Consider the following 18,139-nt stretch of genomic DNA (forward strand, 5'->3'; position numbering starts at 1 on the left):
CTACTTGACAGCTCGTTCCAAGGGGACCATAGTTGATCGATCGAAAAAATGTTGTCTTGTCAATAACTTTTTATTTGCATAAAAATGGAAAAAAAACGTTATCAGAAATGGTTTTTAATCATGTTTCTTACCGTTGTTCATAAAAATTGACAAAGGGCTTTACTACCCAATTTACAACATTTAATCAACAGCATACCCGAAAAAACTGTTTGTTCGGTAAAATTGAGAAAGAAAATAACTGTTAGTCATGGAAAAAGGCTTTAGCGAAAATGATGATTAGGGGATATGAAAATTTAAATTTAAATAAACGGCAATTGGTGTAAGTGTCACTTCGGGGAAATGGCATTCGGGAAAATGGCCGATTAGGGGAAATGGCATTCGGGGATATAGCCGATTAGGGGAAATGATATTCGGGGAAATGGCATTCGGGGATGTGGCTGATTAGGGGAAGTGGTATTCGGGGATGTGGCCAATTAGGGGAAATGATTTTCGGGGAAATGGCATTCGGGGATATGTCATTCGGGGAAATGAGCTAGACCCCATTTGATATGGTCGAAAATAAGGCCTTTTCAAATGCTGAGAATGATTTGAAAGTTTTGAAAAAAAAAAAATCAGGAGAAACTTTTTCATCTTTACTGTACGCATATTTAGTGATGTAGAGAAAATTTAATTTTTCCTGTTTGATTTTTTTTTCAGATGCTGTATCTTAGCAACCATTGCACAGTGGGCGAAATGGAACCCAAAATCGAACTTAATTGAACGCGGCTGATTCCCTGGTATGAAAAATAGTGTTTCTTATGTAAAAAATCCGGGGAATCGATTGGTGATGGTTTCATCCACCGCGCGAAACGGCAAAGGGTCCATTTTGCCCAAATACCCCATTTTTTAACATTTGTTTTTTGAAAATCGGTCTGTATTTAGAGCGGAGGCTTAATGCGGTCATCCAAAATGCACTTAACTTATGTGAAAATGTCCCAGGAATCCAGTAAAAATAACCACTTGCTCCGCAAAAATCATCTATGGTCTAATTAACCCCAATTTCGCTATAAAAGCATTTTAGGCCGTTTTAAAATGTTAGGTCAGATTTTAAAAATCTGATAATATTTTTATCGTAAAGATCAGACAATTTCACATAAGAATGACGATTTGCACTTGATTGTTTGACACATTTATGTTGATATAGAAATAAAACTAAATAAAAAGATTGAAGAATCAGTTTTGGACCAATTTTCTCAAACGCAGAATAAACTGCCTTTTACATAATTTTTATTTTGATCAACATAAATGTGTTAAACTATCAAGCGCAAATCGTCATTCTTGTGTAAAATTGTCTGATCTTTACAAAAAAAATATTATCAGATTTTTTAAATCTGACCTAACATTTGAAAATGGCCTTAAATGCTTTTATAGCAAAATTGGGGTTAAATGGACCATAGATGATTTTTGCGGAGCAAGTGGTTATTTTTACTGGATTCCTGGGACATTTTCACATAAGTTAAGTGCATTTTGGATGGCCGCATAAAGCTTCCGCTCAAAATACAGACCGATTTTCAAGAAAAAATGTAAATAAAAATGGGGAATTGGGGCAAAATTGACTCTTTGCCGTTTCGTGTGGTGGATGAAACCATCACCAATCGATTCCCCGGATTTTTTTACATAAGAAACACTATTTTTCATACCAGGGAATCAGCCGCGTTCAATTGAGTCCGATTGTGGGTTCCATTTCGCCCACTTTGGTCCAATCTTCAATGCATTCTGATCTTTTCGTAATGTATTTTCAGAGAAGTCAAGCTTGGTCATGACTTTTATCGCAATTTTAGGTGGCTTTGACTTGAAAACAGTACAGTTTTTTTTGATAAAGTAGTTTTCGATTGCAAATTTGTTTTTGCATACACAAATATATTAAATTAAAAAATATCGACCTGTTTCAAAGTTTTTTGGAATAAATGTTTTTTTTTTTAAACTGAGATATTGATTTTGACCAACTTGTGCATATTTTTCATATTAAACATTTCCAAAAATAAAGTAACTGTTTTCGGAAATGTATCAAGCAATACCTACAACTTTTCCGAAGACATCAAATCGATCAGAAAATTGTTTTATTAACAACCTGCCATAAGTTTCATTTAGATTTTTTTTTAAATTTTCCGAGATTTCAAATTTTTTATACTTCAAAATGATTTTTTTTATTGAAATAAAAAAAAATTTGGACGGTCTGAAAATGTGATGTTTCAATTTATTATATTTGTTTTGATGTTATTTTACCTGAAATAATTTCACATGAAAAGATTTACATTGAAACATTTTCAAAGGCAAGAGATCTAAAAATCATCTGTTTCATTTGTTTTATGTCCACGAAAACAACAAATCCTGGTAGTTTATGTTGCTAATAGTTTGTCGTTATCATTTAAACTACGCCTCAAATTACACCCAGTTATTGCCAAGTCGTTATGTATTCTAGTTTCTCGCCACTAAAACCAGCGTAGTGCAAACATATTCCAGCGCCACTGAGGGCGAGTCTCGGCGCAACCAAATCTCGCAACCAGAGCAGTTTGTTATTTTTTAGAAAACAACAGAAAAAAAGCTGCAGCTAACCTGATATAGGATACTTTTCTCGTGCCTTGACCAAACTCGTACACACACACACACACACACACACACACACACACACACACACACACACACACACACACACACACACACACACACTTTATCCTGGTTGGGGAGTTTAGTTTCGTTCGCAAAATACGCGCGCCTCTTTTTGGGTTGGCTTATGCAACAACACATACGCACACACACACACACACTTGCACACATAAAGTCGAAAGCAATCGCCTCGACCAGGCAGCCCCCAAAATGTACTTTTTTAATTGCAAAAAAAAAGAAATTCCGAAAAAAAAATCGCAGAGGAAAATATCTACGGGTTGGCTTCCCCCTTCGCGATTAAGAGCGGAAAAAAATAGCTGACCCACCCTGCGACGACGATAAAAAAAAATCGAAAAAGGGAAGGGTGCGGTGGGGCGCACTCCTCAGCAAAAAGAACATGCACGCAGAGAAATTGCAACAAAAAAAAAAAAATGCTCCATCGCTAGAGTTATTCGTCGTGGTCACCATCGTCGTAGTCGCGCAGCAAGCAGACTGGACGGCAGGCACACACACGGAAAAAAATATACATAACAAACGGGGCAAAATATATCAACAACGCGCGCGGATTTTTATTTTTTTAAGTTTTTCGTCCTTTTTTGTTTGGAGGACGTTTCCATTTTCTGATGTTGCTGCTGCTGCTGCTGCCTGGAAGTGCAATTTTCCCCGCGGAATCGGGACGAGATTCGGGCGCGAGAGCGAGACAGGACGAAAAAAGGATACTCTGTGTTTTTATTTACGGGGTAAAATCATTCAACTTTTTCCTTTTTCTTTCAGCTGTTTTTTTTCTGCTCGCGTGTGTGACTCTATGCAATTTTGACCGGCCAGAAATCGCTGAAGAGGGGGAGAAATGGTCATCGCGAACGCGAAGAGTTAAGTTTGTGTTTGCCTCCATGTCACCTCTACCCCCTCTTAGTAGGCTATGCATTCATCTCTCGCGCTCAAATCACATGGGTATGAGCTTCTGTGTATGTGTGCCTAAGTGTGTGTGTGCAGGACAGAACGAGTGAACACGATTTTTCCTAGTGCCCTTTCTCCCTTGGTCCAGCGAGGTCCCCCCCCCCATTCACCTACCCTACACCACTTGCCCCCGATGGAAAAAAAGTCACTCTGGAGAGTGGACACCAAATTTGGCCGTTCTATCCGCGATTTTTAACGGTTTTCTTTTTTTTTTGCTCGCGCTGTTCATTATTTTTTAGCAAACTCAATTCTTACTTGTATGGTGCACAAACTGCGCTGCTGGCGGAGAGCACTCTCACAAGTGCACGAGTGCGCGCGATTTTAATAAATTAAAAACTAAAGCTAAAATGATCGAATTGGGAAATTAATTTTGCTCCTTCAAGAGGTGTGGTTGGGAGAGGGGGAGGAAAGGCGTTATGAAAAGAGGGAAATAACGGAAATAAAAAAAACTGAAATTACAATTTTTAGTTTTGGCACATGTGAAAACTTTTGACTCAATTCGATTGGTGGTGGGCTGCCGCGCGAAGCATCCAAGCAAGCGTCGAGTCGAGAGTTTGGCGGATGAAGGATGGACCGTCGATCGGGGCTTCGGCAAACGATGTGGCGCTCCCGTCAGGGGCTACTGAGAGTGGGACCAGGGAAGCTTTCCTATTAGGAGGGCTACATTGAACTGTGTATAATAGTGGAAGAGTGAAATGCAATGGTTCTTCGTTTTTTTTGGGGAAATAGTAGCTCTTTGAGAGCAGTGAAACAAAAATCTAATTATTTTGAAATTAGGACTGATCAGGGAATTGCAGTTTGCTGTTCGATAAAAGCTGACAAATTAACTCTGATGGAGTAAATGGATCCCTAGATTTAACTGCTTTTAATTTTTTGTGAGTCAGAGATTATCACTAGTTTAAGTGTACGAAATCAAAATTATCTTTAAATCAATTAAATATTGTGTTTTTTTTTTTATATTTTTGCTTGTAAATATCCATTAAATAGAGAGAGATTTAAAAATATATTTAATTTTTTTTCAATAAACACATTGTTCATTCATGTTTTTAATTCCCATAAATTTTTGAACTAATCAACTTTAGTTAAGTTGCATTTTTTATTTAGGCTTACTGTGTTCGAGTTTGCATGCACTTGATGATGAAATTTAGTGAGATCAAGCCATTATTTAGTATTATCATTACAAACTATGCTATGCTATTAAAAAAGCTTCCAATTGAAAAGCGTGATATAAACTGTTCGAATAATTGAAAGGAAAACAAATATTTAAATAAAAGCCTTGCAACATTTACTCCGAAATGAGTGCTATGCACGCTTAAATGAAGTAAATATTAATGGTTAAAATAAAAAGGAAAAAATAATCAGTTTGAACTTTTATCGAAATCAATATTGTCTATTATTTTGGATTAATTAATAGTGGAGTGAAATAATTGTGTGTGAGTGACTTTGTGTGTTAACCAAAAAGACCTTCCCATAGCATCGTTGCTCGGAAGGCTCGCCGACGGGTCTGTTATGAAAGTCCTCCCCATAGCATCGTAGCTCGGGAGGCATCGAAAAACCAATCCCTTATCCTACTAACCCAAAAAAATAATAATCACGTGATGCTTGAAGGAGATGCTGTGGATTCAACGGTCTCAAGCGGTATCAACAAGTATATAGCGAAAAACTGTGTGCTTGATGAGTCTGCAACTTCAACTATCGGACTAACATTCCTCCCTTTCGTTGAACTGCAGGCTTCTTGGGAGGGCGCAGGTATTGACTAATAAAGTCGGGGTCTTCAGGGGTTAAACAGTGAACGGATGGTTGGCTCCCATTGATCATTTTTGATTCATTGTTTAACTTCAGCTGATCTGTCAATAACGGAGTAGCAGCTCATTGGCAGTCAACCATGCTCATGCTCATGCTCATGCTCCCAACAAGGTGACGCGCGGTCAATTATGTGGCATTGTGTGTGAAAAGAAAAGAATTTTATTTCGTGTTTCATCCTGGTTGGCTTGCCCACAAGCAGAAGAAAATCAGTTCAATTTGTTGGGTGGTGACGCGCGGTCAATTATGTGGCATTGTGTGTGAAAGGAAAAGAATTTTATTTCGTGTTTCATCCTGGTTGGCTTGCCCACAAGCAGAAGAAAATCAGTTCAATTAGTTGGGTGGTGACGCGCGGTCAATTATGTGGCATTGTGTGTGAAAAGAAAAGAATTTTATTTCGTGTTTCATCCTGATTGGCTTGCTCAAGTCCTTCCTACATCATCGTTGATCGGGAGGCACGACGTCGTGTGAATTGTTGCATTAAAATAAGTTTAAGTATTACTGTAAATGACTGTAAAAGGTCCTTCCTATATCATCAATGTCGTCTGGGTAATCGTGATGAAAAATTACATTTATTCAGTATTTAAATACCTGTGCGCGAGTGTTTTGGTGTGCTAATTAGAAAGACCTTCCCATAGCATCGTTGCTCGGAAGGCTCGCCGACGGGTTTGTTATGAAAGTCCTCCCCATAGCATCGTAGCTCGGGAGGCATCGAAAAGCCAATACCTTATCCTACTAACCCAAAAAAAAAAATTATCACGTGATGCTTGAAGGAGATGCTGTGGATTCAACGGTCTCAAGCGGTATCAACAAGTATATAGAGAAAAACTATGTGCTTGATGAGTTTGCAACTTCAACTATCGGACTAACATTCCTCCCTTTTGTTGAACTGCAGGCTTCTTGGGAGGGCGCCGGTATTGACTAATAAAGTCGGGGTCTTCAGGGGTTAAACAGTGAACGGATGGTTGGCTCCCACTGATCATTTTTGATTCATTGTTTAACTTCAGCTGATCTGTCAATAACGGAGTAGCAGCTCATTGGCAGTCAACCATGCTCATGCTCATCGAAATCAATATTGTCTATTTAATTCTAATGATTTTGTTACAGTTTCTGTTTTTGCCTAAAGATTTTTAATGAAATTAAGGATTAGGTCAAAACTTTAAAGAAGATTATAATACAGATTTCAAAATGTCGGAAAAAAGTTCCAGTTATATTTATCATTTTTGCTAGACAAGACTGTTTTTGTTCTGATTTCAAATTCATTAAAATGTAAATAGTTAAAATGGACTTGAATTGGAACATGTTTTTCAGCTTCAAAATTAAATTTGTTATCAAATATAAGTTTTATTTGAAAAGGTTCCAAAAATGTAGGGATTCACACAACTTATACGAGCATTTAAAAAAAACTCAAGAAAACATAAAATGTTGCGCTTGGTCATACATGAATTTTTCACTATAATTTAAGCAACAGCATCATTTAACAATATTAACTTGATTTGCAATCCCAATTACAAATCAGTTTTACATATTTCATTTTAAATTTTTGCTTTAGTTATATTTGGTAGATAACAACATGTTTTAAGAACAACCCGACGTGACTAAAACAAATAAACAAAAAGAAAAGACTTTCTTTGAATGTTACATCAATTGTTGATGATTTTCAAGGTTAATTTATTCTTCCTTCTCTTTTCGTGAAATTCAACTTTTCAGTGTGAAAAATCACTCAGTCTATTATTAACCATTTTTAAACATGATTGAACCAGTTTAAGAACATTTTATTTCTTTGTGAAATTTTGATATGTTTCGAGCAATTCCAGCCCAAAACAGGAATTTTTCAGGTACTTTTTTCTCGACCCTCTCCAATTTCAATGAAACTTTGTAGACATGTTATCCTACGCTTATATAAGCCATTTTTGTGTATATGGAGCCAGTTCCACACGATAATGACATTTGAGAAGGGCGTAAGTGTTTTAAATATTTTTGTAATTCGGAATATAAATATTTCTGTATCTCGAAGCCGTTGCATCGTATCAAAAAGTGATCAAAGACAAACTTGTAGGAAATTTGACGGGCTTTTCGATAAAAATACACTGAAAGAAAAAAACACCCAACTTTTATGAGATTTTTTGATTTTTAAGTTTAAAAGTCAAATTTGAGGGGGAGCCCACGATTTTTTTTCGTTCAAAATTTTTGTGATGATAGCCTAAGATGTTACAAAAAGACTCACGAAAAATGCAGGATGGAGCAACTCACCTAAAAAAAATACAAAAATCATTTACTGAAACTGTTTTTTTGAAAAGTGCTCTAAACGTCAAAATTTTCAAAAACCGAATACGGGAATCGATTTTCCAGACAATTTTACATAAAAGTCTCCATATTGACCATTGTCCTAAGTCCAATCCTTCTAAAATTACAGCGGTTTTAAAAATAAAAATGTAGAAAAAATAGGTTTTTTGATGGTTTTTGGCAATTTCTATATGACAGACTTGATTTTTCAGTCTCGTAAATATTTTTACCGGAAAGCTCGTCAAATTTCCCATAAGTTTGTCTTTGACAACATTTAAATTGGATGTATCAGGTTGCACAAGTTTGTCTTTGACCACTTTTTGATGCGATGCAACGGCTTCGAAATACAGAAATATTTAAATTCCGAATTACAAAAATATTTAAAACACTTACGCCCTTCTCAAATGTCATTATCGAGTGGAACTGGCTCCATATACACAAAAATGGCTTATATAAGCGAAGGATAACATGTCTACAAAGTTTCATTGAAATCGGAGAGGGTCGGGTACAACCGATTCCCTATTTGGCATGGAATTGCTCTTCAGCAAAACAAAAATAATCTTATCAAAACTTACATTTTTGAAAACTAAAATTCAACTTAAAATTTTAGAAGTTTTGTGACATTTTTCTGTGATAATTTTTTTAGAGAGTCATTAAAACATCTTTCACCACCTGAAGCTAAATCTATATTCTGACATTCGAAAATAGTTTTTGATGGCGATATAAAAGTTTACTTAACTATTTTTGGAAATAGTCCAGACTCGTTTGCCCAAAGTTCTCGTAAAAAAAATCACTCTGCAGGATTATCGAATCTTCAGATAACCGAATCACGAAATTCAAATGTATTTTGTTGGCTTAGTTTGGATCTTTTATCTAAAATATTTTTAAGTGTTTGCACATCAGTCTTATGTTTTAACTTTAACAGACGATGTCACGGTATATATTGGTTTAAACTTCAGTGTTCTATTATGTTTTTGCTGTAAAATTTCCAATCCTTCAAAAACAATATTTTCAAAATATGCTACAAAAGGGTTCAGACACACATGTTGGTTAGGGTGACAAGAAAAAATGAAAATTTTGGAAAATCTTGAGAGATACCCCCTGGCTCGATTTTTAAGGTAAAAATAAGTAACTGAGCCAATTTTGAGCCAAATCGGTTAAGGGTAAAGGGTCGCTATTCTTCATGGAAATTTGTATGGGATTTTTTTAAATGTATGGGGAAAAGCAATGATTACAAAATTCCATCAACAGGTGGCGTTAAATGTGACGGATCATTGTAAAGTATGAGATCCTTATGTAAACTTTTACGACAAACGACTTTGTCCAAGACCGCAAAACGAACCGATTCAACCCTGACGAGTTTTGAGATTTAAAGAAAAAATTTTTTTTTCACCAGCTTTAACAGTCTATAGCGACCCTTAAACTTTATCCGATTTGGCTCAATATTGGCATCGTTACTTATTTTTACCTAAGAATCGAGTCAGGGGGTATCTCTGATGACTATGTTTTTTTACTGTTACCCTAATGTTGGTCCATTTTCAATGTAAAGCTGAGTTGAGAAATTTATAAAATATTTCTATTTTATCTCCTTTATAACATACATGCAGGTTTTAGGCCTTTATTTTGCTATATTTTGTTTTGATTTTTTTTTTCTAATTCAAATGGGTAATTCTCCGCCAACTCACACAGCAGTTGCCCTGACCCCTCTTCGATTTGCGAGAAACTTTGTCCTTAGGGGTAACTTTTGTCCCTGATCACGAATCCGAGATCCGTTTTTTGATATCTCGTGACGGAGGGGCGGTACGACCCCTTCCATTTTTGAACATGCGAAAAAAGAGGTGTTTTTCAATAATTTGCAGCCTGAAACGGTGATGAGATAGAAATTTGGTGTCAAAGGGACTTTTATGTAAAATTAGACGCCCGATTTTTCATCGAAAAAAACACTAAAAAAGTTTTAAAAATTCTCCCATTTTCAGTTACTCGACTGTAAAATTTTTTGGAACATGTCATTTTATGGGAAATTTAATGTACTTTTCGAATCTACATTGACCCAGAAGGGTCATTTTTTTAATTTAGAACAAAAGTTTTCATTTTAAAATTTCGTGTTTTTTCTAACATTGCAGGGTTATTTTTTAGAGTGTAACAATGTTCTAGAAAGTTGTAGAGCAGACAATTACAAAAAATTTGATATATAGACATAAGGGGTTTGCTCATAAACATCACGAGTTATTGCGATTTTACGAAAAAAAGTTTTGAAAAAGTTACTTTTTGCGTTTCTCTTTGTGAGTAATGATGTATATTCATCATAAACGGTAAATTTTAAGGTTAAATTACAAATTTCACTCTTACAACATTTCGCTTAGGCGCATTTCTGTCCCATGCAGCACAACATCAAATTTGACAGTAGGACGAGAGAAAACAGAACCAAAGCAAAACAAAATTGCGCCCGGTAGTCAGTTGCTCGCAGGCAGTCTACAACAGAATGTGAACCAAGAACGTGAATGCATTAGCTGAAAGTTTGAACCTGTTTGAAATAAAATTGTAAGTAGATGTTGGCTGAAAATTGATTAAGGTTTAAACGCTGCATTCGTTTCAGCTCCCGTCGACTTTAAACCGGCTCAAATGGCCAAAACAAAGATGACGATGAGGGTGTCGTCCTCCAAGCAGCAGCTGCGACTTTCAACGGAAGTTTTGGAGCGAATATTTCTCAAGCTTCCATTCGTGGAACTGCTCACGGTTCGTGCAGCGTGCAGCGAGTTCCGCAAAATCGTCGACGAGTGCCTTAAACTTAGGGCGCGATTTCGGCTTAAATTTCCGCTGGACATCAAAACCATGGATAAGAACTTCAATCCTCAGTCGTTGATTCCGGCGTCCGGTGTGATTTTTGAGCACTTGAACATTGTGAATGTTGGTGCGTGGTGGCCGAGGATCGCCGGCGATATCACCGAGGTGACGATGAACGTTTGTGACTTTCCACTGGATATGCTGCGATTCGTGCCGAATCTTGAGGAGCTCAATCTGGACGGGGTCAAGCTGACGAAGCCCGTGTTCTGCTCATTTAAGCTGGGTAAAATTAAGCGTCTTTCGGTGAAACATGGCAGCGTTGAGATTCTGGAATGCTTGGACCAGATCATCCCGAAGCCGCTGTTCAAGTTTGAGTTTGCGGTCGATGTTGAAATGGGATATGAGGATCAGCAAAAGGTGATTCAGTTCGTGAGCTTCAGACAGGACACACTGGAAGAATTGAGCTTGAAACCGGTTGAAGGGATGCTGGAGAGGATTTCGCGACTGAATGAAGCTAAGCTGAAGCGTGTTACGCTCGGGAACTTCCAGAACTCGCCCCGCAGTGGTGAGATGCACTTGATCAAGTTTGCACGAGGTCAGTCAACTATTGAAGAGCTGACCATTCTGTACGTGGCGATTAGATCTAGTGTATGTTTGCTTATCTTAATCTGAAAACTGAAATTATTAACTGCTCGATTTCAGACTATTCGTGAAATGGGTCGAGGACTTCCGCGGTTGAAACGGTTTGTGCTTCACCTGAACTTGGTAGATAAAAATGTCCTGGAAGCTGCCACTAAATCGATGCCAATGCTGGAGTACCTGGAGGTCAAAGGTCCGTTTACGGTGACGGGATGTGACGGAGAGAGCGAAAACAAGCATCTGAAAGAGTTGGTTCTCCGAAACTGCGAGGTGTCCGCCGACAACCTGAAAAAGTTCCTCCAGTACACACCGTTCCTGACCAGACTCACGCTGGAATACGTCAAATTCGACGATTGGTCCGATTTTACCGAGCTCATGTCCGGCCTGTACTCGCTCGAATATCTCCGACTGCACATTGTGTCCGTGCGGAACCACGACGATTACGACGCGCAAGAGCATGTCAACAAGAGCGTGAAATATGTGGAGTTGGACGGAAATGGCAACTTGAGCACCTGGGAGGTGAGCATGATGTTTCTGATGTTTCCCGAGCTGAAGGAGCTGCGATGTTCGTCGCTGGAGAAGTTGAATCTGCACGTAATCGTGAAAGAGTTGGGCATCATGGGGAAGACGGTGGAGAATTTGGTTCTGCGGAACTGTAAGATAAGTCAGGCTGTGGTTCAGAACATTGTGGAGTACTGCGCGGAGCTGCAACGACTGGAGATTGAAGGGGACACCGAACTGACCGGGGTGGAGTTGGGACGCTTCCGGGCGTACATGAGGGAGGCGGGGAAGGAGCTGGTTGAAACGTAAAATAAAATGTTAAAATTTTGTAATGGCTAATATAAAAATAAAGTCCAAGTTAATTTCACTTTAAACCTTACGTTTACATTCTCTTATATCGCTGCGCTTTACTGATTTTGATTTTAGTGGATTGCAGACTGGATTTCGTCATGTGAAGTGATGTCTTAGCACAATTCCCCAAGAGGGAAAATGTTGATGCTCCACTTTTTTAAGAGGACAAGGGGAAATCTCCACCGTATCTCCAAATAAGTTTCGCTGAGAGTTGGACGGTTTTGTGGGAAGGTAAAAAAAATCTCCCGTGCACCACAGTGCAACTGCAAACCAAACTAGCAACTCCAAAGGCCCCTGCAGCCGCACACAAAAGTGTAGAGTCTGCGCTCGATATTAATTAACGCGCAAAAAGTGCATATATTCCAGTAATAAGATAACGTTTTATCACTCCCTGACCATATAAAACCACGCCGCCGTTGCATCGGCTGCTGGAACCCCGCACGGGGGACATTTTTAATTTCATATTTGTCCTTTTCCGGCGAGTCGCCGCTTGTAAAGGGTCCGCTCAACCCCGCCGAAACAAAAAAAGAAATAGAGAAAATATCGTTTCTGCGAAGCCGAAGAAAAAACAAATAAATTGAAGTTAAATAAATGCTCTGTGGGAGAGGGTGTTGGTGCTGCCGTGCATATGTGCCGTGTCTCGGTGTGTCCTTTTGTCTCCTGTTTTGTCCCACCAGATGAGATATTTACCCCCTTTGGCCCACCCCTTCGGGGTTGAAACCTCGCAGGACTTTGGTTACGCGCGCGTGGTCACGGTTGGCCATGGGCAACGCATCGCTGTGTGTTTGTGTGTAATATCATTAAAAAATCCATTTCGCTGGCGGTGCCAAACGCCTACTACGATGGGATGGTTGGGGTTGGAAGGGGATGCTATTACCGAAGGGTTGCTTTGACCAAATTGAAAATGTTATTTGACAAAAAGTCAAAACGTTTTTTCCTGAATCAAATGCAAAATTTGAAGCGTTTCATCAATTTCCAGTATGAAGCGGAGCAAATTAGCTCCAAGCTGAATTCCATCTAATTTGCACACGGAAGATAGTTCCGAGCAAAAAAAAACCGTTCGATCCGTCCAATTTTCATTCCATTCGTCCTATCGTTCCGTCCAACGCCTGGACATTACTGTGCCAAAAGGAAGAGGGCGCAAAAAAGCCCTCACATCCATCACCTTGGCAAGCAGAATCCTTTTTTTTTTGCTCCGTCCAACAACCCCTCTTCGACGGGAAAGGATCACGCGATGCGTTCGCCCGCTCTACGCTGCAGGCTGATATTAACTGCATTGCCACCTAACCCCACTTCCCCACACCCTACCTTTGCTCACTTAATTTCCCAGCAAGCAAAAAGTCTCTTTGGATTTAATAAAGTTATTGACACACACCAAACAGAATCACACACACACGCAAGCAGGCACCTTGTCCAGCACACGGAGGGAAAAACTTCCAGTCGGGGTCTTGATTTTTTGATCTTGCACACTCCTCGCACACACACACACTCACATACGTGAAGCGGAGGGGGGATGTTCAATCTATTTTAATTATTTCACCAAATTAATGAACGTTCATTCCCATCCCCCACCTCCCGTTCGGCGACGTGTCCAGCGATGGCGTTGCCGGCTACTCTCCGGATGGTCCTCGTGGTGTCCAGCCTAGCCTAGGACGAGCGCACAAGAGTTTGGGTATCATTATTAAGTCGAAGAACTCATCCCACCTGATGAGCTACCTCCCCCACCATCCGTTTCGTAATCAGCGCACGTCAATGTGTTCGGAACGCCATGGATATGTGCAGCGGCCAGTAGGCGCTGATCCTGCAGCAAGCGTTTGCTTGGCCAACTGCGATGGGTCTCCGTTCTCTCGGGCGCTTGCTGTTGGTCTGATGGACGTACATTGCGAAAATCGACGACGGCGATGGTGGGTGAGAAACGCCGATAAATAATAGTAGTAGGCGTCGGGAAGGTTTTTTGCTTTTTAGGAGAAGGAGGGTGTCCATCGCGGAAGAAAATGTGAATTTTAATTAGGGACGATCGGAAATGTATCATTGGTGAACGTTGGAAAGAAAAGTGAAACAATTTTATATATTTAATAGGCTACTGCACAAAACTTCTAATAAGAAGCAATTTTTCCAATCGATATATCGAAAGTCCATGAAAAAAATATTGTTTTACCGTTATTTTAAATACAATTTTGAAGAACCACAATTCAATTTTCTTTAGTTAAAATAAAGATTTATGATTAAAATAACTAAAAATAACAATTTTTGACAGTGTTGCCAATTTTCAAAAACATTTTTTTTGTGAAAACGTCGGAAAAAATCATTTTTCTCATAATTCAAAGGTTCATAGCAATATTTTTTAATGTCATATGGGTCATTCCATCTGAAGCGGAACAGCATTTGAAAATTACCCTCTCCGATCCTGCTCAAATTTGGCTGAGCTGTTGATACTATCAAAACATGCAAGAATCCCGAATTTCATCCAAATCGGACCACCCCCTCCATTTTTGTACCTCCCCAAAAAATCGACTTTTTGGCGATTTTTGGCCAAACCTCCTAGTTTCAAACGGCGATAGCTCAGGAACCACAAATCTCAGAAGGTCGGTCTTAGACTCAATTTTGAAGGAAATTGGACGTACAATCCATTTCCGTGATCAAAATGTTGATAAATTTATTTTTACTACCTGTATTGCGCAATTGAAAACTTTAAACGGCCGTATCTCAAAACACCCCAACTTATTTTTTTTATTTGACCTCACCATCGTGTTCCCCGGCCAATTTTACATAAGAATCACCTATCGACAGAAATGAATATGTTTCGTTCCAGAGATATCGAATTTTAAAGTTTTGTGTTTTCAAGATTACCTGCATCAGCTTCATTCGCCGCATCTGCTAGAAGCACACAGGCGGGCTGATCAATAACTGCTACCTGGCCATTTATTGAAATAATATTTCATCATAAATAATCTTCATCAAATTGAGCAAAAATTAACTGTATAATACTGTAGGAAACTGAAGTTTAATCGCAAATGTTTATCTGCTCAAAAAATTAATGAAGTGAATTTCTGTGTTAACCCACTGGACAGAGCAATGACGACACACAGTAAAGGGCAGAATTGGATTCCGACGGAGCGAGAGGAAAATGCAATTCTCGGATTAGTTTTCAAAAAGCCGTAAGAGCCATTGTTAAACAAAGTCCTTTTTGCATCGGTATTCGACCTACTTACGAAAAACCAATACCAAAATGCTCGAGATTGTTCATCTATACGTCCTTCAAGTGCCCCAAACTTAAAATAAATGAAATTTTGTTTCATTTTCTAGAAAAACGAAAATTAGTGTCAGAGGTCACAATGGCTCTTACGGCTTTTTAAAAACTCACCCGAGAATTAATCTTGTTAGTAACACTGAAAAATAAGTGCACGATACATTATTGAGTAAAAATATGAATTAAAATGAATAAAATTTGTTGATACGTTGTACTCTAGTGAAGGACGATCACAAAGAGTAGGAAAAGGATTTCTGGAATGTATAAAACTGAAAAATGTAAGAAAATCACAAAGTTTGATGTGCTGCAAAGCGGCTAATTCTCCAAATTTAGTTGCAATGATTTCGACACCGTCCGAACAACAGTGTTTTTTTTCATCTATCATTCTTGGATTCTTGGAACACAATACGGCTGCTGTCCTCACGTATAAGGATTTTTTAAATTAATTGTACCTTGACCAAAATCATATTTTAATGAAATGGAGCTGGCTCACTATATAAAAATTGCTTTAATATGATCAATCTAAACCATAAATCAGAATTATGGTAAAATGTCAATAATAAACTATAATAATAATAATAATAAAGCAGGTTTTGGGGTTTTTGCTGAATGGCACTTTTTTGCTCCACTTAATTAATTTTTTTGAGCAGATAAACATTTGCGATTAAACTTCAGTTTCCTACAGTATTATACAGTTAATTTTTGCTCAATTTGATGAAGATTATTTATCATGAAATATTATTTCAATAAATGGCCAGGTAGCAGTTATTGATCAGCCCGCCTGTGTGCTTCTAGCAGATGCGGCGAATGAAGCTGATGCAGGTAATCTTGAAAACACAAAACTTTACAATTCGATATCTCTGGAACGAAACATATTCATTTCTGTCGATAGGCGATTCTTATGTAAAATTGGCCGGAGAACACGATGGTGAGGTCAAATAAAAAAAATAAGCTGGGGTGTTTTGAGATACGGCCGTTTAATGTTTTCAATTGCGCAATACAGGTAGAAAAAATAAATTAATCAACATTATGATCACGGAAATAGATTCTACGTCCGATTTCCTTCAAAATTGAGTCCAAGAACGACCTTCTGAGATTTGTGGTTCCTGAGCTATCGCCGTTTGAAACTAGGAGGTTTGGCCAAAAATCGCCAAAAAGTCAATTTTTTGGGGAGGTACAAAAATGGAGGGGGTGGTCCGATTTGGATGAAATTCGGGATTCTTGCATGTTTTGATAGTATCAACAGCTCAGCCAAATTTGAGCAGGATCGGAGAGGGTAATTTTCAAATTTGCACTTTTTCGTGCACAGTTGAGATGGAATGACCCATATCTCATAAAGATGACATTTGTTCATCTAAAACATATTAAAAATTAGAAATTCCACAAAATATTCCGCATAATAATCTTTTTTAAACTGTCATTTTTGGTTATGTTTAAGATGAAAAAATCTCATCTTTTGAGCTATGACACAAGTTGATCAAAATTCATCATAAGTTTTGTAATTTTTTTTTTTAAATCATAACTTTTGGAAAACTTTGAAAAACGTCGAAAAAATTAAAAAAAATCGTGAAACCGATCTTTCAAAGAAAATTATTTTCTAAATTTCAGTTTTGAAAAGTTTTACAAATTGACCTAAGAAACCAAATCGAGCAGCTTATCTGTTTTCAAGGTACAGATTTTTGAATATTTTCATAGCCTTTTTTGTATGGAAGGTTGCTGAAATTGTATGGATGAACCAAAAATGCAAAGTGACTTTTTTGGTCACACAAAGTTTCATCAAAATCAAAAAATAAAAATATATTAAAAAATGCTCAATTTTAAAAGAATTGTCAATCAGCCAATATTGTATGGAGACTTGTTAGGATGGACTAATAATTCAAAAAGTTTTTTTTATGGTCATGAAAAAGTACAAACAATATCTCAAATTGAAAAAATACAAAAAAAAACGCAATAACTTTACTCACTCTCATGAGATTTGCTCATACATTTTAGGATGCTTTCATTTTTTTTATTAAAAAGTATAGTTAACACTTGAAGGCCTATGAAAAAAATTCACTTCGGATATTCGAATCTCAAACAATTTTTCGAATAAATGAACTTCGGATAATCGAGTCTGGACTGAACTGCAACTTGACAGTTGTTCAGTTGAATGTATAACCATTTACTCAAAATAATATAGATTTTAACTTCAGTCAATGTTTATTTTACCAAACAAAATATTTTAGTTTTAGAACGCTTGTACATTATTTTTTAAATTCTTTTTCAATAACACTCAAAAAATGTTATAAAAACAACAACTTTTTCAAAACAACCAATGCGCCATGGGTTTCCTATGCACATAGGACCTTTTGAAAAAGTAAGCTTATTGGATAATTGACTCAAAAATTTTAAATTTTGATTTGAGCCAATTTTAATTCTAGTAAATTTCTATTTCAATAATCCTGTTTCTTTTTTATTTTGCAAACAAAATCTTCAACCAAACCTTGTCTATCGAATCAAATGTTTGGAAATTTAAGGATAATAACGTCAATATTCGAAATCCGGGCACTTAGTAGTTATCGTTTTGTATTAGCTGGCAAAAAATCATGTAATAAATTGTAAATGTATAAACATCATCAGGATGTAGTATAAACAATCATTTCCAAGAGAAATCATGCACAATATGTCTTTTCTAACCATTTTTCATCAGACTTTTAAAATCAAAATGACTTGATGTTCTTCAAATCCCGGACACTGAAAAAAACTGATTTGAAATCCGGACACTTTCGCTTCGAATTCCGGACACTCGTTTTTTTCTTACGAATCGCACAAATTTGGATTGAAATTTTAGTGAATGGCATTCTCTAAGTATCAAATAAGCTGTTAACATCAAAACAATTCAAACTTTGTTTAGATTTTTACCAGAATTTAAAGATATTAGAA

The 18,139-nt window shown here is 37.4% G+C and overlaps 2 protein-coding genes across 8 annotated transcripts in view; both read left to right on the forward strand.

The window, feature by feature from the left end:
- Positions 1 to 18,139, forward strand: part of LOC6034560 (AF4/FMR2 family member lilli) — a 187,142-nt gene that overhangs the window by 144,821 nt on the left and 24,182 nt on the right. The window lies entirely within an intron of this gene.
- On the forward strand, positions 10,145 to 11,995 carry LOC6034562. The gene is made up of 3 exons (XM_038252546.1): positions 10,145 to 10,233; positions 10,289 to 11,124; positions 11,179 to 11,995. The coding sequence occupies exons 2-3, from the start codon at positions 10,315 to 10,317 to the stop codon at positions 11,923 to 11,925; spliced, it is 1,557 nt and encodes a 518-aa protein (XP_038108474.1). The 5' UTR covers positions 10,145 to 10,233; positions 10,289 to 10,314; the 3' UTR covers positions 11,926 to 11,995.

Source organism: Culex quinquefasciatus, chromosome 2 (assembly GCF_015732765.1).
Source record: "Culex quinquefasciatus strain JHB chromosome 2, VPISU_Cqui_1.0_pri_paternal, whole genome shotgun sequence".
Taxonomy (NCBI): domain Eukaryota; kingdom Metazoa; phylum Arthropoda; class Insecta; order Diptera; family Culicidae; genus Culex; species Culex quinquefasciatus.

Excerpts from the sequence above, each read along its gene's own strand:
- LOC6034562 (XM_038252546.1), top strand. The coding sequence starts at position 10,315 with ATGGCCAAAACAAAGATGACGATGAGGGTGTCGTCCTCCAAGCAGCAG. Across the intron at positions 11,125-11,178 it reads ACGTGGCGATTAGATCTAGT|ACTATTCGTGAAATGGGTCG; the intron begins GTATGTTTGCTT and ends GCTCGATTTCAG.